Source organism: Nothobranchius furzeri, chromosome 1 (assembly GCF_043380555.1).
Source record: "Nothobranchius furzeri strain GRZ-AD chromosome 1, NfurGRZ-RIMD1, whole genome shotgun sequence".
NCBI classification, from domain to species: Eukaryota; Metazoa; Chordata; class Actinopteri; order Cyprinodontiformes; family Nothobranchiidae; genus Nothobranchius; species Nothobranchius furzeri.
In genome coordinates, this window is record NC_091741.1 from 97,722,590 (window position 1) to 97,747,909 (window position 25,320).

General features: G+C 42.5%; 1 protein-coding gene across 1 annotated transcript in view; it reads right to left on the bottom strand.

Moving 5' to 3' along the window:
- The window catches only part of nr3c1 (nuclear receptor subfamily 3, group C, member 1 (glucocorticoid receptor)), a 33,867-nt gene that overhangs the window by 3,013 nt on the left and 5,534 nt on the right, over nt 1-25,320 (bottom strand). Inside the window, exons 3-5 of the mRNA XM_054738973.2 lie at nt 1,379-1,539; nt 1,165-1,281; nt 804-1,085 (exon numbers count right to left, since the gene is read on the bottom strand). Of these exons, the coding sequence (XP_054594948.1) occupies nt 804-1,085; nt 1,165-1,281; nt 1,379-1,539 (560 nt within the window). The remainder of the gene's footprint in view (nt 1-803; nt 1,086-1,164; nt 1,282-1,378; nt 1,540-25,320) is intronic.

Below are 25,320 nucleotides of genomic sequence, written 5' to 3' on the forward strand. Positions count from 1 at the left end.
CCTTGGCCCCCAAAATGTCTTGAAACGGCCCTGGGTGTGTGACTGAGTTTTGAAGGTGATCTGAATTGTATCAGATGTATAAATATGACATGTGTGTAACTTATTGTTTTTTACTGGTAAAAACGTGTCGTGGAGATAAATCTACCTACATTTTACTTTGTTTTCTTGTTTTTATTTAACTATTTTCCTGTCCTGTCTGTCTCTCATCTTCCTGCATCTCCTTTAAATTCTCCAGAAAATCTGTTGCCTGGATTCTTACCTTTTCACCTCATCAGTTACTTTTGAGCAGATCAAAGAGATCTCCTGACCGCAAAGCGGAGAACGCGTTTTCGATGCTGCGTGAGGTGAAATCACCGCAGCACAGGTGATGAGCTCCGCAGCAGAGCGCTTCAGGCACAAATAAGACAGAAAATAGAGAACATGTGCAGACAAGAACGATCGTGTGCTAATTATAGTTTTTTGGTTGAGCCACTTTGAGAATGGACCGTGCGCTGGAAGCAGCTGCCTGGATCGCTGTGCAACAATGCGGAACCGGTTCGCAGCAGCGCAAGTCTGCAGGCTCTCCCTCGCGCTGATCTGACTTGCTCTGGTCTGCGCGCAACGGTGGGCGGGAAGGGGGGGGGGGGGGGGGGCGCTTTTGGAAGAGTTGTGCGACACAACGAATCGATGACGCAATTCGTTGCCAACGCTTTTAGTAATCGATTTTCATCGAATTCATCGATTCGTTGTTGCAGCCCTAACACACACACACACACACACACACACACACACACACACACACACACACACACACACACACACACCTGGAAGAGCCTTGGCCCACTTCACGGCAGAGATGACCTGTCGCCCCCCCAGCCTGTTGAGGGTGCTCATGAGGCGGGTGGAGGTGTCAGGGAGGGAGCTGTCGTAGCCGGCGTAGATGGTGTCTGGCTCTATGGCCTTGAGCAGAGACAGCATGGTGGGGACGAGCTGCGGCATGCACTTGGGTACGATGGAATGGGCCTCGATGGGGGGCGAAGGCATCAGCTCGGGGGGGTTGCTGCTCTGGACGCCTTTTAAGCGATTCAGTTTCTTGGCTTTGCGAGCTTTGGGGAAGAAAGGCGTTAAATCAGAGGATGAGGAGAGGACAACATGATTATATACATTATATAATATTATTTGTACCTTCGAGGTTCATCCCTGCCATCAGACACTTGCGGAAGCGGCAAGCGGGACAGTTCTTCCGCCTGATCTTATCGATGATGCAGTCGTTCCTCCCAGCACACAGGTAGTTATGCTGACCTGAGTCACACACAATCTGTCAGATTACTGCAACTCTCAATAGGTTTGGAGTTGGTATGTGGCAGAGTAACGAGGACAGATAATAATGTCTTTGCACCTTCCACTGCTCTCTTGAAGAAGACCTTGCAGCTCCCACAGGTGAGAACGCCATAATGGCAGCCCGAAGCCTCATCAGAACACACCAGGCAGATTTTATGGGCGCCACTCTTCCCCTGTGCCGTGGATGAGGCGGTGCCCCCTTCCAGTCTGGGGGCAGAACTGAAAAAAGAAACATAAGAAGTTAGGGTCTGAGATCACAACCAACTCGATGATGAACGAGCTACTTAAGTGGATTTTATTTTCTGACTAATCGGTCTTTAGATGAGAAACTAAACTAAATGAATAACACAAATACAGCTCCAGTTCTAATTAATACAAACATAAAGTCAATACTTTTTCAGCCTTTAAAGTTGTAATCATATCCAGATTCACGGTCACAAGTGAAACCCTCTGATGCTCCGAAAACAACCCTCCTTCCTTTGCTGGAACACAGTGCACCGACTCAGCGCTGCCACTAGGGGGTGTCGAGCTTTGCTGCATTCATGCACCAAACATCAACACCCTCTTTCAGAGCCAGTGGCCACAGCAAAAACAACGCCCACACAGAGGATAGTGAGGTGTGTGTGTGTGTGTGTGTGTGTGTGTGTGTGTGTGTGTGTGTGTGTGTGTGTGTGTGTGTGTGTGTGTGTGTGTGTGTGTGAAATTTGGAGGGAACGGCTGAGAAAATCATCAAAGTTCAGATAAATTCAGCTGCTGCATCAAAGGCATTTGGAAGCTTTTCATCCATGGAAGCTGTGACAAAAATGTGTTCACGAGTCCGTCTCAAAAGAATAAGTCATGATTCTGTCAGAGCTTGCCACAGTGTACTGTTAGTTGGCTGAACTTAGGGCTGGGTGATATGGCCTAAAATCAATATCACAATTTATTTGGGATCTCACCTTGTTTACGATAAATGGACGATAACTACAGGAATGCACAGAAACAAAAGTTGCCCACTAGGTGGGGCTGTCATGGCGTTGAGTCAGGGACTTGAATGTCGCCAGCCTTTTCATTTTTTAACACAATAGAGCTCCGGACCCCACGTGACTCTGAGTTAGTAGATGCCATATTGGCAGGTAAAAGAAGCTAAAAATACACGGATCTTAACCATGAACGTGAACGGGGATCGGCTTGGATTTTTCTTCGTCGGAGTTTACTTCACACTTTAAAACCGAAGAAATCGTTTTATATAGTCAGAAATTAAACAGACTAAACATCTCCGACCCTTACCGTGTCCCTGGGATACTTTTTAAAAACGCCAGAAGCTGTCGGAGCGGACTTCTTACCGGTCCTGGCCGGGGAACCCCTTGGGATTCCCCCGGAGGAGCTGGCTCAGGCGGCTGGGGAGAGGGAAGTCTGGGCCTCTCGACGCTACTGCCCCCGTAACCCGTCTCCGGATAAGCGGATGAAAATGGATGGAAAATGACAGATTTACATGTAAGTAATTTAAACAGAGTGCTGTGCTGTTTGAATGTATAAACTGAACGCCAAGAGAAATCACTAGTTTGATTGTTTTCCGTGAATAAAATAAATATGTCAGGCAGGAGCATCTCAGGATCTGTCTCGGTGAGACAGATAATAGCAATCCAAAGTGCTTTTTATGTGTGATCTGACAACTGATCAACCATTGCTTAAAAATTAAATACAGCTTAGCCTGTTAATTGCGGTGATCATAAAACACGGAAACGGCAGCACGCAGAACTCACGGGGCAACGTTTTACGTGATGTTTACTTGTTGCTATGAGTAATAAGACAGAAAAAGCCACGCCAAAATAAGTTTAGGAAGCCCACTAAGAATCGTAATAAAAGCATTTAAAATAAACACCACACACAGTTGAGGAAACGTTGGTTTAAGTACCTGATATGAAGTGGTCGCTGCATAAGTGAAAACCTTTACTCTCGGGATCCCACGTTTTATTACAATGATCCAACGTTTGCGGCATTCCAGATCTTGGGAATCCTGTAGATGGCTCATTCCCTATGTCGTCCGTGTCTGTTCTGCATCCTGGGGCACAACAGGAATCTACCATATTTCCCGATTGATTGAGTTTTCTGACAATAACAAATAGTCCAGCTGCCGGCTTCTACCTGCCAAGATGGCGCCGTTTTGATTTGAACTGTTGCATGCCGGGAGAAGTGACATCAACTCCCGGAGCTCTATTGAATTTATTGACATGGTAAAATGATATTGGTAGGAGCCCTAGCTGAACTGTGGACATTAAAACAATGATATTAACAACAACAATAATAGAACTGCCCCCTTCACTGATCATTTTCTGCATCATTGTGGTTCGGTCCTTAAACAATGCTCCCCTGTGATTCTACTACGCTGCTAAAAAACTCTGAAACCCACCATTTTTCCAGTTATTTGAAAGGTATGCTGTTCTAATCATCAAGACAGATTTTTCAGTGGATTATGGTCAAGAGGTCAAGGCTGAGTGAAAGAGGCAGAGGAATTCATTTCTTGTTTTTCTTGTCACTGAAGTTCGCTCCCGAGTCCACGCTCACACTGCCTGCCTGAGGCAGGGCTGCTGCCCATTGAGATCCTTTAAACAAGACACGAATCGGGAAGCGGGGGGGGGGGGGGGGGGGGGGGGGGGCTGTTGTGAGCCAGCAGTGAATGTAGCAGCAGAGCCAACAGGACATCTGTGCGTAATGGGGACACGGTGCCGTGCCACAAGCAGCACCAGACATCAGCAGCCTGCTGCTGGTGCACACGGACACAAACCCACCTCTGTTGGGTCAGTCTGAACAAGCAAAGGCATGCCATGGGGACATAATGAGAGGGGGTTGGGTGCTGTTTTTGTTGCAATGATAAGGTGCACTTTCAAAAAGATGTTGGTTTTACCCGTAAAGTCTCAAGATTTGGTTTCAGAACCTCAAGCACAAAAAGGAGTTTGTTGAGAATCCTGAGCAAAACAGAGGATGACATCAGAAGAAGAGCAGGGGCAACCAGCTTCTCCTTCTCTGGGCCACCAAGGTGGTGTGAGCAGGGCAGCCAGCTTTACTACAAAGGCTTTAGGCTGCTGGTTCAAATCCTATTACTGCAACAGCTATATGCTCCCAACAACATCGTCACTGCTGCCCAACTTAAAGCAAGCTGCTTATGATCCTTCACACCACCAGTCCAGCCAGGGCTCCGGCTCCGTGGATGGACACACACGACAGCAGCCTTCAGCCAGACCCCGTTTCCTCTTTCTGAAACCATCTGTCAACAGGAAGTTCTTGCATTCCCTGGGAGTTTACTGTCGGTCAGAGCTGACAATTTGCATCAAAGACACCCAGAAATGGGGCTTGGACTCATGCTGACAAGCTTTTTGTTTATATGAGTGAGAACAATCAGAGTGGACCTGTAAACAGGGAAACCCGCCTCGTACACTAGTGATAATGCTCGTGTCCCAGTGCCCTGCTTAGCAATTCGTAATCCCCTCTGAGCTGTGAGCATCACGTGTAGCTGACCATGTTTACCCTGGAGTCTCTGTCGTCTCAGATGCAACATCACTGCAACGTAACTCCTCTCTTTAAGGGACCGATTTGTTTAGTCCTTTTACTCACTTTAATCTATGGCTCGCCCTTTGAACCCAGTATCTTTAGCAGCAATGTTTATCTATATGAACTCTGCACAAACACCTCCTCATCAAAAGTCTGAGAGCGTGCAGAGGAGAACTGGAGAAGAGCATGAGGAAGCGGTCCTTTCCCAAAGCCAGAGCCTAAATAAGAAGGGGGAACTGGTCTGCACGCTCTGAATAAATCTCACATGCAAAACAACGGAGCCTAAACCAGGGAGTGGACAGAGGGAGTCCTCTAACAGCTGTTTTATATGCACTCAAACAATAGCAGAATGTTTGTCTGCACTGATTTGAGCTCAAACGTGGCAGCAACCTTACATAAAACACACAGAGTACCCTCTGTAGCCCTCCCACAATGTCAAACGCTTTTCTGGCCGCTGCCCTGGTTAATTATACAAGTCATTAGGCCAGATGCACGTGACACGCTGCGTCTTTGTCAGCAAACAGTCGTGGTCTTCTCCTCCATGCTGAATTTAGACCTCTCTCTAATAGTTGTATAATCATAACAGTTTCAGATAACCGTGATATCGTCTGCATGACAGTCATACTCTGCTTTTTTGTGTATGTGTGAAGCTAACCGTAGGGTCATAAATCTGCAGCGATGGGGGATTCCACGTGAGGAACCGAGGGTGTGGTGCTCCACTTCCAGACCCATTCATGATTGTTGTGTAACTCAAGAGAAGCTGACGATCTGCTCTGAACACAACCGAGCATCTGGGATGAGTTGGATTTATTTATTAGATCATCTGAATATAAAACACAAAGAATGAAACACACTGGGAGTTGTTTGTGTGTGTCAGTGTGGGCTGGTTTTAGGGGAAGTTTATCTTAAGTGTGACCTCCCTAAACACCAACAGTAGCTTCTGTATGAGAAGAAACTTTCTGAACCCCAAGCTTATTTTAGATCTTGTATCCGTTACTCTTCTCCTCACTTCTAAGTGCAAGGCCAGGGCTTCCCTCCGACAGCCTGACAGATGCCTCTGCATCCAAGACTGCAACAGGACAAACCAGCAACTTCTTTGATAGGCTTCGAGTCTCCCAGCAACCAGCATTGAATGTGTGTGTGTGTGTGTGTGTGTGTGTGTGTGTGTGTGTGTGTGTGTGTGTGTGTGTGTGTGTGTGTGTGTGTGTGTGCGTGTGCGCACGCACCCACTCCCCAGGACGAGCCCTGAGCATGAACCTTGTTTCGGTGAAAGGACCCTTTCATTGTGTTTGACAGAAAGGAGTGATGGGTTGAGTTTACATTCTTTTGTTGACACTATCTCTTTGCATTCCCATCTTGTGCTGTGGACACGTTATTTTCCATAAGCAGTTCTGCTTCAACAGCCCTAAAGACAAACAGTGTCACTTAAACAGACAAATGGGAAATTGTTATTTGTGATTATAAAATCTAAAGGATTTTCTAATAAAAGATAAAACTCACGACAGCCCTGTTCCAGATAAGTCGTAGCCACAGTTTGGCTTTAACGCCACAGGAGGAAACTGAACCTAGCTCACGGCAGCGCACCAGCCAAACAAACCCAAAGGAGTTGAGTTTCCATATTAGTTTTCATAATGGGAGCCGTTAGCGAGGTGGGAGCTAGCTTCCTGCTCTGTAAAATGAATTGGAGGCTGGTTGCATCTGCTAATGTGTGTGTGTGTGTGTGTGTGTGCACATGCACACATGCATAAACACACACACATGCACGCACACACTCTGGATCCTGATGGATTTGTGACTCCTCTATTCCCGGTGTTTGACTCTGCTAACCCAATGGCTACACAAGCAGTAAGAAAAGCATGAACAAAGTTGGAGATTAGTGTCATTATGGGAACCCTCTACACACCTGTGTGTGATCAAACACAAAAGCACGTATGAGGCAGAAAAAACAGCGGAATGCAGAGAGAAATGTGAAAGTGAGTGGAATGGCTGGCATTTGATCTGGTGCATTCATTCGGCGCCAGATGTGGAGAGGCGAGGGGAAAGTAGGTCAGAGTGAGAGCTTCACGCCAGCTCTCTGCTGCCCGCTCGCCTGCTTAACGTAGTGCTAATGACACACCCCCACACACACTAATGCATGCACAGCTCACAAAGCTAACACATGCATATCACGTGCACACACACACACACACACACACACACACACACACACACACACACACACACACACACACACACACACACACACACACACACACACACACACACACACACACACACACACAAGTGGAAGCATGAAGGTGATTTACGGCAGCTCAGAGTTTCTGCTGACAGTCGAGGTCTCTGTCCTTGGTTGGAGGGAGCCAAACAAGAGGACAGATGGAGAGATGGACAGAGACAGGAGGGACATTTCTATTGAGGCGGCTCTGGGTCAGAAGAACTGGTGTGTCAGAGGCTCAGACTCTTTGTTGGTTGGGGGTGGGGCGGGGTTACTGAAACCAACCCAACAAATTAGAAAAGGTTGTAAGCACCTTGATTAAAAATTTAGAGCCAGTGTTGAGTTTAGCTAGCTTCATTCACCAGACAACAAGAATGTGGTCAGGGCAGCAGAAGAATACGACCAATATTTCCTCTCTTTTCACTGCTGTGATGTTCATAAACACTTCCCATGGGTGTTGCTGTCAACTTAAAGAGACAATGTGTAGTTTTTACCAGTCATTTCTGGAAATATCCATCAAAATTAGGGATGCACGATATTATTGGCTACAGATAATTATCGGCCGATAAAAGACAATTATGACGTCATACTAATAATTCAGATGATTAAAAATCCATGGATAAAATGGACCGTTAATAAAAAACTCAAACTGCGCACTCACACTTTGGTTTTCTACCAAACAATCCTGTCATCACGTCTCCTCCTCACCCCCGCCCATCCTGCAAGATTCTGTCGCATGTAAGTGATGTCACAGATCAACAACTGCAAGTCAACACACTGGATCAACATGGCGGTGAATTCACCCGTGTGGGATTTCTATAGCGTGTCTGAGAAAGATGATTCACTCGCTGTTTGTAACGCATGTTCAGCAAAAGTGCCACGAGGGGGTAAAAAAAGAACAAGCTACAGCACAGCAAATCTTATAAGCCACTTAAAAACCAGACACCAAGGAATATGAAGCTGCCACCAGTGCTAAGGCTAGCACTCTTCCTGACAACAAACAGAAAGCCTCTGGAGTGGTAACTATTGGTGAGGCATTTGATAAATGAAAAAAGTTCAACAAGAATGACCCACGAGCTAAGCACCTCGTGATTTTTATCTTGAGAGGCGCTATAGAAATGATATTTTCCTCTTCTTCTTCTAAGGGAATTAACAACAAAATCATGGAACTAATAGCATTTGCCGACCAGACGTTTTCTTTTTGATTTTATTTGAAGAGTAAACATCATCATCGTCATCATCATCATCATCACCATCACCTTTATTTATAAAAGCACCTTAAAGACATATATCATGCCACCAAGGTGCTGCACAAGACTAAACTAAAAAGATAAAAACAAAGAATATATGGGAACCCAATAAAAAAAAATTAAAAACAGCAAAATACAAAACATCAGTTAACACACACATTTAAAAGCCAGATTATAACAATGGGTCTTCAGCGCCTTCTTAAAAACCTACTGACGTGGAGAGTCGCACAGATAATGGAAGATCATTCCATAACTTTGGGCCTGCTACCGAAAAAGCCCCGTCTCCTCTTGTTTTGAGTCTAGTTGCGGGGACTAGAAGCATATGGTGACTCTCTGAGCGGAGCGAATGACTAGGTATATATGGCTGTAGCAATTTCAGTAACATTTAAGATTTGTATTAATAACACTCATCTTAGTCAAAATGACACATTTTGCCTTGGCCCCCAAAAAGCCTTGAAACGGCCCTGGGTGTGTGACTGAGTTTTGAAGGTGATCTGAATTGTATCAGATGTATAAATATTACATGTGTATGACTTATTGTTTTATACAGGTAAAAACGTGTAGTGGAGATAAATCCACCTACATTTTACTTTCAAGCTTTGTTTTCTTGTTTTTATTTAACTATCTTACTGTCCTGTCTGTCTCTCATCTTCCTGCATCTCCTTTAAATTCTCCAGAAAAACTGCTGCCTGATTCTTACTTTTTCACCTCATTACTTTTAAGCAGATCAAAGGCATCTCCTGACCCCAAAGCAGAGAGCGTGCTTTGATGCTGCATCACGTCGGTGAGGTGAAATCACCGCAGCACACGATGAGTGGAGTGCGTCAGGAACGATTAAAGACAGAATACCAGAGGATTTAAACAGATACGAATGATCATGTGTTAATAATAATGTTTTGTTGCGCCACCTTGAGAATGTATCGTACGCCGGACGCAGCAGGTGCACCAACGATCAGCACTCTGCGTCCTCTCCGCTCAACATAATCCTGCTATGCTGAGAGTCCATAAATATTGTAATAAAGGTAGAAACTGGATCTGCCCCTGAAAGATATAGACCCCATAACTCGATCCCTGCTCCTGGATGAAAAACCGGACATTTTGATCAATGTAGGAAACCCCCCGGACAGAGAGTGAAAAGTGGACATGTCCAGGGAAAAGAGGATGTATGGTCAGCCTACAATAGCACCAACAATAGATATGTACCAACTAGCGAGAAAAGAAATTTTTGATCTTATTTTTCTGCACCGGTTTTAGTGCTTTTCGGTGCACCGCTGCTGATACAGCACCCCTATAGTGGCGCAACGCTAAAACTGCAGTTAAAATAACATCCATATATCTGGGGGCAGAGTGAAATCAGGCTGGGGCGGCACAAAAATAGCTGGAGGCAGCCGCCACACAAATTTGAACGCAGGAAAAACCCTGTATATCTGTGGCTTCTCTACTGTCTCAAGTCCAAATGTTTGCCTTTAGACTTTATTTACGAGTTTTACACAGAAACACATTTCAAAATGGTGAAAAGGTTACCTAAAAGTCTGATTCGCTGATAAATGTACTACTTGTGAAATACAGTTGGTTTCACATGCATGCTGCACATGGAAATTTTCTTCAACCCGCGCCACCTGCATTAGTTGCAGAAGCTGGGAAAATGATCCGGTAAGAAAAAGCCAGTCTCTTCTACATCACAGGAACAACTTGCATTCATGAGCACGCCCACCTTGGCTTGGAACTGCGGAAGACTGTTGTTGATTTAGCATCCAGGAGAGAGCAGAGCGCGTCCGCAATAGCGGAAGCTAACCATTAGCATTAGCAACTCCAAAACACAGTGAAGCATGTTAAGGCTTGCCTTGTTTGAGGAGATAAAACATACACTTGGGCTGGTTGATGTGGAAATAGATTTTAATAACGAAAACGAATCACTATTGGTGTCAACCTTTAATGCTCTCTGTACTTGAAGTGAGATTTGAAGGTTATTTTTGATTTAAAGATTTTTTAATTTATTTTCAAAAACTAAACACGTCAACAAAAATTACATAACTATTTGGGATTAATAATGGAAATGTATTTTAAACAAAATTCTTCAAGCATTAGAAGAGAACAGAACTCAGTAAAAACAGGCATAGAAATAGAAATCCTCTCCCAACAAAAAACGCTTCACAAGGCATTCATTCATGCTAGCGACCACTGTGGATCTATTGAGAAAAAAATCAAGAGTCATTGAGAACTTTAAAGACATCGATGTTGGTTACATCTGTGCTGATAAACGCTTTGGACATAGCAATAAATAAACAAACCAACAGACATTTACAAAGGTGTCAGACTAGTTCAGTTTCATTTGAATCCCCTCTGAACTGGCTCCAGCACTGGCATACTGGTGACAAAGCCAAGTGAAAGAAATGTGGAGGGGCGTGTCAGAAAAACATCTGCTACCCTGACCAAAGATTGCACTCTAGCCAAGAGCGAGGGCTCAGAATATTCCTGCACTACACACAAGCTGCATATAAATACATACTGCTATATTTAAATAGACTACAGACCATAAACAGCTCATTCAAGCCAGGCACCAAATCAAAGTTGTCACATGTGACAGCTGACAGAAACCATTTTACTACAACAGAACCGGTCTAATCTGTTGAGAAGGTTTCCATTTAGGATTATCACAGACTACCAACATTTTGATACGGCTCTATATTCTAGGTTGAGACAGAATAATTGTGTGATAAATACCCGTCTCTACCATTCAGCTCAGTTGGTCATTGGGAAACACACACGTTCAACAAGTCTCTGCAAAGTTCTGGAAACACAGCAGCTGTCAAAGGCAGCCCCGAGGCCAAGTATCAGACCGATGCTGGATTACAATAATGGCAAAACATGATCATGGTGGCGTGCGTCTAAAATATGTGACCTGTTTATCCAGACTGTTCCCATAACCTGTACAAGGAGAAAGAGAGAATGAGAAATTTCAGAAAACTTCCTTCTTCAGTAGGTCTCCAGCTGGTTTTCAAAGCAGAATCCCTTTATCCGAGTTTCCACCACCATCGACCTGTCTAGGTATTTATAAATGCCGGGTGTTTCCTCTTAAATTCTCTGTACCCTGAAACTCCGTTTCTGATCATCAGTTTAAATGTTTCTCTTAACACATCAGAATAAATGTATGAACGTGCTCGTGGCTGCTTAAAAAAAACAAACATTGTTTACTTTAAAAAGAAACGCTTCAGGCTGTGAACATATGTTACGTAACATACCCGGGATGGCGGGAGAAAAGGAGACAAGTGTTTTTCCATCACGGTATGATGTTCTTTTCTTAAAAGTAATTACAGATGACATGCAAAAAGACTTGTGGCACACAGCACCATTAGCACAGACTCCAGTGAATCATTTGGATCAGTAACGGCAAACATGCCTCATAGAAGAAAGCTTATTTATGTATTTAAAAGTACAGACGTGCGTTTCCCAACCTTTTCCAGGACAGAAAGCAGAACTAAAGCCCAACTTTAGAATCTTACAGTAGAATCCCTAGGCTCATTTAGGATAGGATTCCTGAATCAATGGTTGCTGCTACAGCGTGCAACAAATCAAAAGACTTGAGTTTTGAAACAAGCTGCAGTTTATTCACTTGATAAATTCAATTCAAGTTTATTTATATGGCGCCAAATCACGACAAGAGTTGTCTCAAGGCATTTCACACAGTAAACATTTCAATACAGGTCAGTTCATTAAGCCAATCAGAAAAAAGTTTCCTATATAAGGAACCCAGCAAGTTGCATTAAGTCACTGACTAGTGTCAGAGTCTTTACAACAATCCTCATACTAAGCAAGCATTTAGCGACAGTGGAGAGGAAAACTCCCTTTTAACAGGAAGAAACCTCCAGAGGATCCTGGCTCAGTATAAGCAGCCATCCTCCACGACTCACTTGGGATCGAAAAGACAGAGCAGACACACACACATCATCAGTCCACCCACACACACAGCATATATACCAAGTAATGTTTCTATGGTTACATTGTGATTTCTTAGTAAATATTCTATTTAGTGATAGATAAACTTTATTGCATTTATCCTAGTGAATCTATAATTAAACGGGTAAACTAGTAGTAGCACATTCAATGTCAAGGAAAGTAAAGTGTTATTATCAGGAGAGGCAGAATGTTTAAGTGGTTAGCAACAGTGTTCAAGCCGATGGCCCCCTCTATGAGGCTACCACAGCTCAGCAGAACATCGTTGTAGCTTCTTCTGGGGAGAAAAACACTTAAGAGAAAAAATAAAGTTAAAAGCTGAAATAGCAGGAAATAATACAGTTAAAGAGCAAATTGTAGAAGAAAGTAGTAGAGTGTGGAAAGTGGTCAGTGTGTCCTCCAGCAGTCTAAGCCTATAGCAGCATAACTACAGAGATAACTCTGGATAACCTAGCCTTTTAGATGGAGGCATATTGGAGGCAGGGAAAGGGAGAACCGTCTTTACAGACTGCACACTCCACCTCCCTCTACTCCTCCACTTGTCCAGATCTAGGCAAACATCAGATTTTAACCAAAGGCCCTATCAAACAAAAATGTTTTAAGCCTAGTGTAACATCCAGCAATGGTCAGTTTTTAGGTACAGTTGACCATTCAACATCTGGAGCTCAGAGCCTGCAACTCTGAACACAGATAACGAAATGTCAACAATAACGTTGTCTCCTCAAGGTCCAATCTTTCAGGATTCTTCATGCCTCCATATAAGGAACACTCACAGCCCAGATTTCCTAAATCAGATATGAACTTCTACAACTTATAAGCTAGATAATCATTAAATAAATGTTGGTTTATTGCTACTTATAATAATTATAATGAAATGTTTCATTAATCTGTGCTCAATGATTGAAGTTTGAAATGAATGTTATGTTATGATTACAGTGACTGATATATGTTTCAGCATGTTTACATGACAAGGCCATAACCATTTGCACTCACACAAGAACAAGAAAGGGTAAGTTAAACTCGTGACACATAAATAGTCCTTTGCCCTGATCAGAACCTCCGTATCAAAGAAGGCGTGTTTCTGAGATTCTTTGTAACATTCCTCAAACCTGTCAACTTCTGGTTGGCTACGCAAATCATAACATGAGAACCTTAAAACTGGATCACTCTGGGTGATTCCTTAGTTCTAGAGAAAGTTTCAGACCGGCCATCTGAAGCAACATCTCTTTAACCCATCAAAGCTTTTGACACATCGTCAAAATCTTTTTGCACCTGCGAAGCTGATAAGCAACAGTTCCTGCAGAACGAGCTGATATTGTTCCAACTCCTTAAAGAGTCCCACACGCGCGGTTCCATCTATCTGTTGTGAACTGGAGACAACTCTAAGACCGGTTTAGTGGGGCCGCAGTTTCTTCTACGGACCTCAGTGCCTGGAAGTCCGAGGACTTCGACATTCCAGATCTATCACGAGGTTCTTCGAGTGGGTAAGTAGACACACAGAAAGGATCTGATGTGTTTTGATAATAACCAACTCCATAGCTTAACGTAAAACAAATTCTTTTACATCCAGAACTCAGCTCTCCTAGATACGGAAGTTCTGACTAACACCTTTCACACATAGGTTCCTACATCACATCTAATTCCATCCACTCACAGTAAATGCTTAGTTAACTTGTCATGTTTTAATTGTTTGTAAAATAAATTCTTACTTTTATAAACTTGACTCTTTTCTGAATCAAAACGAGGTGTGTACAATCCCCTGATAAAGCAAGAATCCTAGATCTTCTGACTATACACCGTAAAGACCAAGCAGGGTTGATATTCTATATTTAAATAGAGTATCACAACTTATTGGTCATAAGTAGAGGTAATATATATCTTGAGCTCTTAAAGCACTCAATTTGCCAAACCCTACACTAGTCTTAAAAGTAGACATGGTGTCAGCCTCAAAGACTAAAGCTGGGAGTTGGTTCCACAAGAGAGGAGCCTGATAGCTAAAAGATCTGCCCCCCATCCTATTTTTAGATATTCTGGGAACCACCAGTAAACCTGCAGTCTGAGAGCGAAGTGCTCATTTGGGAACGTATGGAACAATCAGGTCACTGATGTATGATGGAGCTTGATTGGTAAGCGCTTTATATGTGAGAAGGAGGATCTTAAAATCTATTCTGAATTTAACAGGCAGCCAAAGTAGGGAAGCTACATAATAAATAATTTCCAAGGTTGTATGAATTCTACTCACAACTTTAGATTAGTTCAAAAAACAACCAATGTTAGAAACACTTTGTTGGTTCCAATTATTTGAAAAGCTGAATGGAAAGCCATTGTGCGTGTGTGCGTGCGTGCGTGCGTGTGTGTGTGTGTGTGTGTGTGTGTGTGTGTGTGTGTGTGTGTCTTGGACTACACAGTACCCTCAAATATGCATATAAAGAGAGAAGCAGATGCTGAAGCAACACAACACAGCATTGTGTTACTTTCTGAAAGGTGGTTTTACGGCTCCTTCAGCCCAGAAAACCTTTGAAGAACCAACTATTTGCATTGGAAATAAAACATCTACAGACAGAACGTTAGTGCTGGGTGGTTAACTGGTTTGTTTGGCGAACAGGTTTAAGTTTCTCATGAGGTATGACTATTTCATAAACAACAACCATAATGCATTGCTGCCACATGTAATGTTCACCACTTAAATATCCTTAACGTCCTCTTACAAAAAACACACCACAGCATAAGAATAAAACATAATTTGTGACACAAAACGTATATATTAACTATTTATTTTACAAATCAAATTTCTGTGTGGCATGGAGGCCAGCCTGAACGATATGAAAAACTGAAAAGGAGAATCAAAAAGTGAACCAAGAGACAAAAAAGTTGTGTTGCCTCAGAACAGAATATTTGTCGAAATAAAAAAAAGCAGGAGGGGCTGTGAAAATCAGGTTTCAGGCAACATAATGGTGGAAAAGCTACCAGTCAAATGATGTCAATACTTCTTTTCATAACCAATTATTAAGGTGTCGGTACAGGATCTGCTCGGGTGCATGATCGGCTCGGGGTCCTTCGACTGCCGATGACGTCAAAATCCAAAAATCAACACTTTTTGGAGAAAATATGTTTGAATTTCCAAAGGAAATGTAAAATATAAGCAAATGATAAACACTGACCCTCAAAAGCTCTTGATGTTGATGAAATGGGGCAAAATAAAATATAAGAACTTTATTGAAAGACACCAAGCAATATTTTGAATCAAAGAATGCATTTAGATAACAACTAAGGAAATATGCAGACGAGCTCCACATTAATACAAACAGATGTGGCTTCACATATAAGAACTGTTGTCTTTTTTGTCAGTCCGATGTTGGTTTTATGCAGTTTCACATTTTTTACAAAACCAAGATAATATGGTGTTTTATTAACAAATTACAATTGTAAAGAAAACATTTAGGTGTTAACAAACAAGAATTTATTAACAAAACTGCTGAAGTCTTTCCAAAACGTATGTGTGAAAGCCGAGTAGATTTGCAGTAATGTGACGTCATCAGCGGGCGCTGGACCCCGAGCAGATCTGGCACACGAGCAGATCCTGTACCGACAATGGATGTAATTAAAATATTCATCTGAGATCTCAAAATGGCGGCATAGGAGTGGGTCACGTCCGTGAGAGCTGAGGCAGGAATTCACTTAATCTTACTTACCCCTGCTATGCACAACGACTCCAAGTCATAAAAGGCGTACTAGCCTAAACTGAGCATTAGTGAACATTTTCTGAAGCAGTCTGACGCGATGCCACGTAAGAAGAACCAGATCACCGGAGCCTGCGGTACAGGCAGACAGCAAGCTAGCGTGGCTAGCATGGAGATACAAGCCGAAGCCCCAGCCTCTCCGCAGACACTCCGCGAGGCGATGGCCGAGATAATGGCACACGTTTCCAGGATTATCGACAAGAAGCTGGCTCCGTTACTGGAGCTGCTGGCAACACACGGTAACACGCTTAATGGTCACGAAGGAAGGCAAGCTGAGGCCGAGCAACGAGTCTCGGCGTTGGAAGATGCTCCAGGCCCCGCGTATGCTAAGTTAACAGCCCTGGAAGAGAAAATAGAGAAATTGATGGAACGGGCTGACGACCTCGAGAATAGAGGGCGAAGGAAGAACATCCGTATCCTAGGATTACCAGAGGGGGTGGAGGGGAATGACCCTACTAACTTCTTCGAGACCTGGCTGCATGAGGTTCTGCGTATTAACGCAATGTCAGGGCGTGTTAAGCTGGAGAGACTATCGCACGCTGGCACCCAGACTCTCTTCTACACAGAGGCCGAGAATTGTATGCTTTCACAACTACCGGGACAAACAGCGTGTGATCAGGGTCCGAAATTAAATTTTTTACTCACCGGCCAAGTTGACTGGTAGATGATGAAAATCTACCGGCCAAGCATATTTTTTACCGGCCAAAATTCTAAATGATTTAGATCTACCTAAAGCATGTTATTCTATATTATGTTGATTCCAAACAGAGTGACAAAAAATTAAAACATCAATTAATAAGAAAAACAACTCTTTTGTCATTTTTACTATTTATTTATTTATTTTTAGAGATGTTTTTATGAACTCTTTCATTGAAATCTAGTCAGACTCCTTGTTTTCTCTGTCCATGAAGTCTGGCCTCCTGCTTCTGACACCATCTTTGTGCCAAAGCATTACAGCCTCATTTGGGTCATAGTCCTTGATCTCTGGAGAACAGAGCTGCACCATGAGAATATCTGACAGTGTGTCAGGGCTAGGGTTGTCACGGTAACCGGTGTAGCGGTAAAGCCCGGTAAAGAAGTTGACAATAATAATAACAGTCTTGTTTAAAAAAGAAATTCATTTATCTCGGTGGATTACCGTGGCTGCGGTCTAGGCGCGGTGACCCTTACCAGCCACCGTATCATCTGCTGAAGTTGCCGGCGGCACATGCGCACTTTAGCACTCGGGACATTTATTATCCCTCAAAGAAGACAAAGTCGGAAGTATGGGCATTTTTTGGATATTTGAAGAATGCCGAGGGACAGTTGTCTGTGAAAGGCAGCAACGCTACGTGGCCATCATAATGTAGCCATTGTCTCACGACTCCGCCATCTCCGGTTCGCCACTTTTCACAAAATCTTCTGGTTGCCACTGGTCCTGGTGGTTTTTCTTCCAGTTCGACGAGTTTTCTTTTGGAAGGCTGAATGACTCTAGTTAAAAACCGCCACATTTCACCGCTAGTTTTAACACAAAGCTAACTGCTAACTTGATATACTGATTGAATGGCATAGGTAGAAATGACGTTGGATGCGGCGTTCACGTTTCGCGTACGTTTGTGTACGTTGCATGCAGGTGGGAGGAGTAGAAGAAATCCATGGAAGATGACTGATAAACATAACTAATTTGGTGCAAACATTTACTCGCCAGGTGGCAGGTAGAGCTAAAAAATTTACTCGCCAAATGGAGCAATTTGCTCGCATTTGGCGAGTGGCAAGTGTTAATTTCGGACCCCGCGTGTGATGAATGCGTCTTTTGAGCTGGGAAGGAAGAAGCAGGCGGTGACACACGGGGAGTCTACGGTGATGTTTTTCCAGGACCTATCAGCCGCTGTGGTCCGTAAAAGGAAAGCATATGATGGAGCTAAGCAGCAGCTCAAATCACTTGGCGCAGAATACAGGCAAATCTACCCGGCTTTGCTGAAGGTGACCTTCCGCAGATCAGCCTAAGTGTTCAGCAGCCCCTCTGAGGTGGAGCGCTACATCGGTACCCTCAGGGGTAACCCGCCCTCCGGGGAGTGATTTCAGGAACACACTAGACAGCTGCTCGGCCGAACGATGAACCATTAGGACTGTTTCGTGATACGTGAGTACGCAGAAGGATGTAAACTGTTTCAAACTGGAGTATTGTATTGTATTGGGTTACTGTTAATTTTGATTATTTAGTGAGGACATGTAAATTGCCCTCCTGCATCTTGGACAGACGTATCTTTTTGTTCCATCAGAGATCCTCTACACTCGAACTTCTCTTAAGCTTAGGAGTAGGACAGTGTCTATGTTTATGCCAATCTTAGGCAAAGTGTATTTTAGATACACATTTTTTTGTTATCACTTGTTCACATTTTGTTCTATTTGTTCTATTTGGCCCCATGTTTAACTGTAAAAATGACTTTTTACTTGTAAAACACAAGTGACACAAGTGATGCTCAGGTGTCAAGACAAAGTCTGGCTTTGTAGTCGATTATGTCACCAGGTTTGAAACTATGCACTTGGAATGTGAAGAGGATAAATACACCTGTCAAGCGTAAAAAGGTTTTGGATTATCTCAAGAGAGAAGGTGTACAGCTAGCATTGTTGCAGTAGACGCATTTAACCGACACTGAACACCTACAATTACAACAGGGAATTTTTGGACATGTTTACTTCTCATCTTTTAATTCACGGAGTAGGGGTGTTGCAATTTTGGTACAGAAAAATCTGCATTTAAAAATTTTAGACTGTATAAAGGACACAAGGGGATGCTACATGATTCTGAAGGGGTTAATTTGTGGAGAAGAATTCGTCATATTGAATGTTTATAACCCATCTGGCTTTCCAGCTGATTTATTGGCTGCTGTGTTTTCTAGGGTGGTGGACCTCAGCGTCATGCAAACACTTATAGGGGGTGACCTTAACTGTCATTTACATCCCATTATAGACAAATCCCCACCTGGCAAGTTATCGCCATCCTCTCAAATGCATTTTGTGAAGAAATGGATTATGTGGACGTATGGAGGGCCCAGCACCTAGTGGTTAAGGAATACACATTCTTTTCAAACATATCTAAAACCCACACTAGAATTGACTATTTTTGACTGCCTAAGCTCCTGCTAGGGGCAATCACCACCAGCTCTATAGGTCCAATAGCGATTTCTGACCATGCAGCGGTATATATACAGTATTCTCTCACAAACCCTGTAAATCCATACAGATTTTGGAGGTTTAATCCCTCTATCCTGACAGACCAAAAGTTTCGGTCTTATTTTGAAGAGGAATTTTAGCTGTTTTTATTAACTAACTCACCCTCGACAAACGATCCATCATTACTCTGGGAAACATCTAAAGCCGTGGCTAGAGGTCTTATTATATCATATACATCGTATATACAAGAGACGCAGGCAGGCCAAACAGAGGAAGATTCTGGAGTCAGAATTAAAATGGGCTGAGAGAGAATACATCACTCGTTCATCTGCACAAAAGCTTAAAGTGGTGACTGCGATTCGGTGTGCCCTGGACACACTCCTGACTAGAGAAGTAGAAAGTCAAATTAGATTTGCAAAACAAAAAATGTATGAGTATGGAGATAAAGTAGGAAAATATTTGGCATATTTGACAGAGAAAAAGGCAGACTCTCAAACTATTTCTTCTGTCATTGATGATCAGGGTCAGCAAACTTTTGAAGCTGTTAATATTAATAACATATTTAGGACTTTCTATGAAAAAATATATAAATCAGAACTTCAGACCACCACAACTGAGAATATGGACAGGTTTTTCTCCTCTCAGACTCTCTTGTTTGTCGGAGGACCAGACAGTTAGTCTTGACGCACCCATATCTAAAAATGAAGTGCTGGCAGAGATTAAAGTGTTACTTACAATCTGGCAAGTCCCCGGGACCGGATGTACTCGGTGTGGAATATTACAAATAATTTCAGGGCCTCTTAAGTGATCCTCTTTTAAATATGTTTAATGACTCTTTTAGGAAAGGGACATTGCCACGTTCTCTGAGAGAAGCAAATATCTCCTTGTGCATCGTATAGACCCATTTCTCTGTTAAATGTCGATTTAAAGATCTTGTCTAAAATTTTAGCGAAGCAATTAGAAAGTTTATTGCCTATTTTGGTTAATGAAGACCAAACTGGGTTTATTAAAGGTCGTAGCTCTTGTGATAATATGCGTCGACTGCTAAACACCATCCAGATTTTTCAGAAGGAGTCTAAAGATGGTCTCGTGCTTTCTCTGGACGCGGAGAAGGCATTCGACCGTGTGGAGTTACCATTTTACACACTACATACTTTTGGTATGGGAGAAAATTTTATAAACTGGGTAAAGCTTCTATATAAAACTCCTTTATCAGCGATGCTCACAAACGGGGTACGATCCTCTTATTCAGCGTCTCAAGGGGCACGAGACAGGGATGTCCTCTCTCACCATTGCTTTTTGCCCTCATAATTGAGCCATTGGCTGAGGCAATCAGGTATAACGAAAATATAACGGGTCTCAGTATTGCCAATAGAGAGCATAAGATCACTCTTTATGCTGACGATGTACTAATCGTAGTGACCAAACAAGAGATGTCTATTCCTTGTCTGATTGAAACAATAGATATGTTCAGCCAGTTCTCTGGCTGTAAAATAAATTTTGATAAATCAGAGGCTATGCCCCTGGGTACCTTGAAACAAATACCCGTGAGATCCTTCCCATTTAAATGGTCGCCAGAAGGTTTTACCTATCTAGGAATATACATTACGCCAAAACTTGATCAAATGTATAAAGCCAAACGTAATCGGCTGGATTTAGAGAGATGGAATACTCTTCCTGTGTCTTGGATGGGTCAAATTGCTCTCTTAAAAATAAATGTTCTACCTAGGATTCTCTATCAAATACAGATGATACCAGTGCTGCTTCCTCGTAAGGTACTGAAACGATTAAATAGTTGGTTTAGTTCCTTTATATGGTCCCAAAAGAAAGGCACGTCTTAAAATAGCTACTTTATGTCGCTCGTCAGCAGAGGGAGGCTGTGACCTCCCGCACATTCAAAATTACCAACTCAGTGTACATTTGCGCATTATGGCTGACTGGACACGTAATAAGTCTACTTCACTCTGGTTGGACATTGAAAGTTCAATGTCGAACTGTCCTTTAAAATCACTGATTTTTCTAAAAATGGAAAAAACCCTCAAAACTGTCTGTACCAACCCGATTACATTATCCACAATTACAGCATGGCGAATAATAAGAAAATTAGAGGGTAGGTCACAAAAAACCTTGGTTTTTACTCCAATATGTGGAAACCCAGATTTTCTACCTGGGATTATGGATGATAACTTTGGAAGACGAAGTGATAAGGGGGTATCCAAATTACAAGATCTATTTGCTGGGCCTACCCTGATGTCATTTACCCAACTGAAAAATATAATATTTCAAAAAAGGACCTTTTCCGATACTTACAAATTAGAAACTTTATCAGGAAGGACACTACACTTCTGGGGTGCCAGGATGTGTCAGATCCTGAGCACCAGGTGTTTTCTGCCAGGTCGGTTACTTCTATTTGTACATTTTATAATATCATTAAATGCTATAAAACAAGGGAAACTTCCTGCCTGAGGGAACTGTGGGAAAGGGAACTCAACTGTAACATTACTGAAGATGACTGGAACAATGCTTTGAGAAACGTAAGAACCTTAAGTGTATGTAACAGGGTTAAAGTGACCCAACTTATAATTCTTCAAAGAGCTCATATATCACCCTACCGAAAGCAGAAATTTAACCCCACCACATCTTCACAGTGCCTGAAATGCAAAACTGAGGTTGGCATTCTTACGCACTGTTTCTGGTCCTGTATTAAGGTGAAGCAATTCTGGCTGATTATCGGAGGGGAAATTAACAAAATTTTGTTTGCGAACTTAAACAATAATCCCTTATTTCTGTTGTTGGGAGTGGTCGATCCGGTTGTCAGTGGTAAATATGAACGGAGACTCTACAGCATATTGACTTTCTATGCTAGAAAGTGTCTTCTCCTGAACTGGGTAGTTGACAAGATCCCCTCCAAAACACAGTGGCAGAGGGTTGTGCTCAGTTATGCCTCTCTTGACTGTCTAACATGTCGACTGCACTGCAGGGATGAAGCCTTCGCCAGGACGTGGAAACGTTTTCTACTGTACGTTGGACTGGATGTCTCTGCATTCTTTGCTAGAGCTTTGGTGTAGGGACACCGTTGTGCGAACTGACACCTGAATCTGAACTTGTATATATGCGAGGAAAGGGAGCCAAGGGTTTATGTTGTTGTTTATGTTTGTTATTGATGTGAAAATAAAATAATAAAAAATATATTTATATATACATAAAAAAATTCATCTGAAATATTTCATGTACTTTATGGGGTGCAATTCAAACTCTGACTGCCAGGTGGCAGCAGTTTTTACCACCTTCATTCTGACAATGCAAAAATATATCACGATAAACTTGATGACCTGAGATTTAGAATCAAATTCTGTCTTAAAAATATTAAATATTGTCTGACTTTTAGTCTCACAATATATCACATCATTGTGATATTATCATATCAACAGATTCTGACCAATACACACCCTACTTATTAAATATGTGTGCTTATTTATTTATTTACTGTGAGTTCATATTTAATGGGGAACTGACAGGTTTCCAGTAAGTTCAACGATGCAAATGATGGATAAAACCATCCAGCCCTCTCAAACCGCCCAAAGCCTTTTATTCTTTATAAGAAATCCTCAGGAAAATAAACAAAAACCTGCTTGTGTGTAAAAAGAGATCCAAAACCAAAGCTACCTAACACAGCGCTAATAAAACGCTGTTATCTACTAGATAGATTATCTTCCTGCATGCTTCCAGTCATTGTGTGGGTATTGTGATCATTTCTGATGATCTGTGACAGTTTCAGTCAGAGCACCTTGAATGGTCCAACCAGTTATCACAGCATAATGGCGTGCGTTTCCCAAATTAAAAACAATGCAGATATTTCTCACGTGAATCATTTTTACTATGTGTAAACAGGGTTTGGTAGTTCACATGGTAAAACATGTGCCTAAAAAAACACCGATACAGATAAAGTCCATGTGGACCAGCCTGCAGAACTTTGGCTGGGAACCTTTAATGGGAAACTATGTACATTTTTTTATGCTTTTAAATCTTTTTCCTGAGCCAGTATGTGCTAAAATGACCCTTTGCAAGATTAATGAAAAGTCACCCCTATGCACCCTGTGGCCAGACTACCACACTTGCAACTTCAGAGTATACAGACCACTCCCCACTTCTTGTGTGAAGCAGTAACGCTTTTAGGCAATCCATGTTTACACCTCAGGACAGATGAGCTATTAGCGAGCTAGCATTTATAGTAATGTGTTTATCATGGTAGAGCCTCAGAAGAAACAAAGAAAAACTTAATTTGATGAAGCTAAAAAATAAAAAGAAAGTCCGACCACAACCACAGGAATTGAACAAGAGTCAACATCGGGAATTTTCTGAATCACGAGAGCTCAGAAACAAAGGATTCAAAGTGAATACAGACCTGATGACCATCCTTTAGTGAGTGCAAAGTCAAAGTAGTTGCACATCTGTGCAATGACAAATTATTTTGAATCTATTGCCCTTGTAAGTTCAACTTTAAAGGGGACAGAGAATGCAGTTTATCAGCAATCTAAAACGCTGCTTTGAATGTCTAAGAAGCATAAGAAATTTTCTTTTGGCTTTCATCTGTCCCAGGAGCCCTGATAGGGTTAGGAAATCAGCCTTGCTGTGAAGAGCTGTTTACCCCACCCACTTGGCCAGGACATGAATATGCTAATGAGCTGCTTGCTGATTGGTTGGTTTAAACCAGAAGGCCTTACACACTAGAGACTACAGATTGGAGGAGGAAGGGCTCCACATTGTGTCGTTTTTATGAGGTTTCTTAGAAAAGAAGTTTCTCTCTTGCATTTTTAAACTTTCTAATTTACATAAAAAGTAGGTCACACACGGCTTTGACTTTTTGGCATGCTACTTTTGTCCACCCAAGCTCTTTTTACTCACAAACAACAAGAAAATGTTAGTTTAGATTCATTGTCCCCTTTAATATGTTTACTTTGTGCATGTTTTATCTCTCCCTGGGTTTGTAATTGGTCTATACATGTTTGTCAGGCAGTAGTGATCACAACTCTGGCCCCACTCAGCTGTCTCTGTTGTGTTTACAACATTCACTTGTTCACTATATGATGCACCTTCTCCTCAGTCATGATTCACACTGCAAACATTTGCACACAGGCAGAACTCGTCTTTGTACGGTCCAGGCATTCATGCTTTAGAATCTCGCCTTTGCTTTCTGTAGTTTACGTTCATCATCACTGTGTTAATAATTATATTAGGATACGATTATTCCTACTTGTTTATGCCTGCACTGAGATGCATGAAAAGGTTTTGTCCCTCACCCCTACTGAGGTGTCCCAGCATTTGGGGACGCTCTAAACTTAAAGGTTATGGCAGGTCAGATATTGGGTGTTAAACAAGGTCTTCTGAGCGAATCTCAGCAGCAGTGGTGCCCCTACTTGAGAAACTGGAGCAGATGGAAACCAGTTTATGGCTGCTGCAACAACCACAAAAAAGTGAAGAAGCTTCACACAAAAACAAACTCCCTCTCATTAAAAACAGAGAAGTGCTGATCTTATAACCTGTTGGGTCTGACAGACCAAACAACGACACACCCACACAAGATCATTAGGGCTCACACCACACGCACATGCCTAGTCCTAATCTTAAACGCACACACATACACACACCTATTCAGAACACAAAGACGGGGCGATTAGAGCCTGGTGTAGAAAGAAAGCTGAGGTGTATCTCGTGTCTTTACCCATCTGCTCCTGGTAGAGGTGCAATCGCACAAATGTGAGTGAAAATGGACCCAGGCAGCAGCCGCAACCATAGCTCTTGCTAACAGGATTGGCGTGCAAAGTTTGAGCTGATCACTGTCTGTCGACTAGGAAAGCAGACAGGCGTGAATGTGAAAGAAACACAAACACGAGAGCCCATGAGAAGGTTGTTTCTACATGATGCTGCATTCACAGCTGTGCCTCACATACTTTAGAGGGCAGCGGGGCAATGAAAACACTAAACACACTTCACCGGGCAAAGTGAAGCACAGACACAAAGAACAAAAAAGTCCCAGCAGAAATTCCATAGGGAACAAGAACAAGGAGCCATTATCCTTACATATGAAGCAAGGATTTTAATGTCCTGATCAATCAGGCCACAGTTTTCTCTTTCTAAACGCTAAACGAAATGT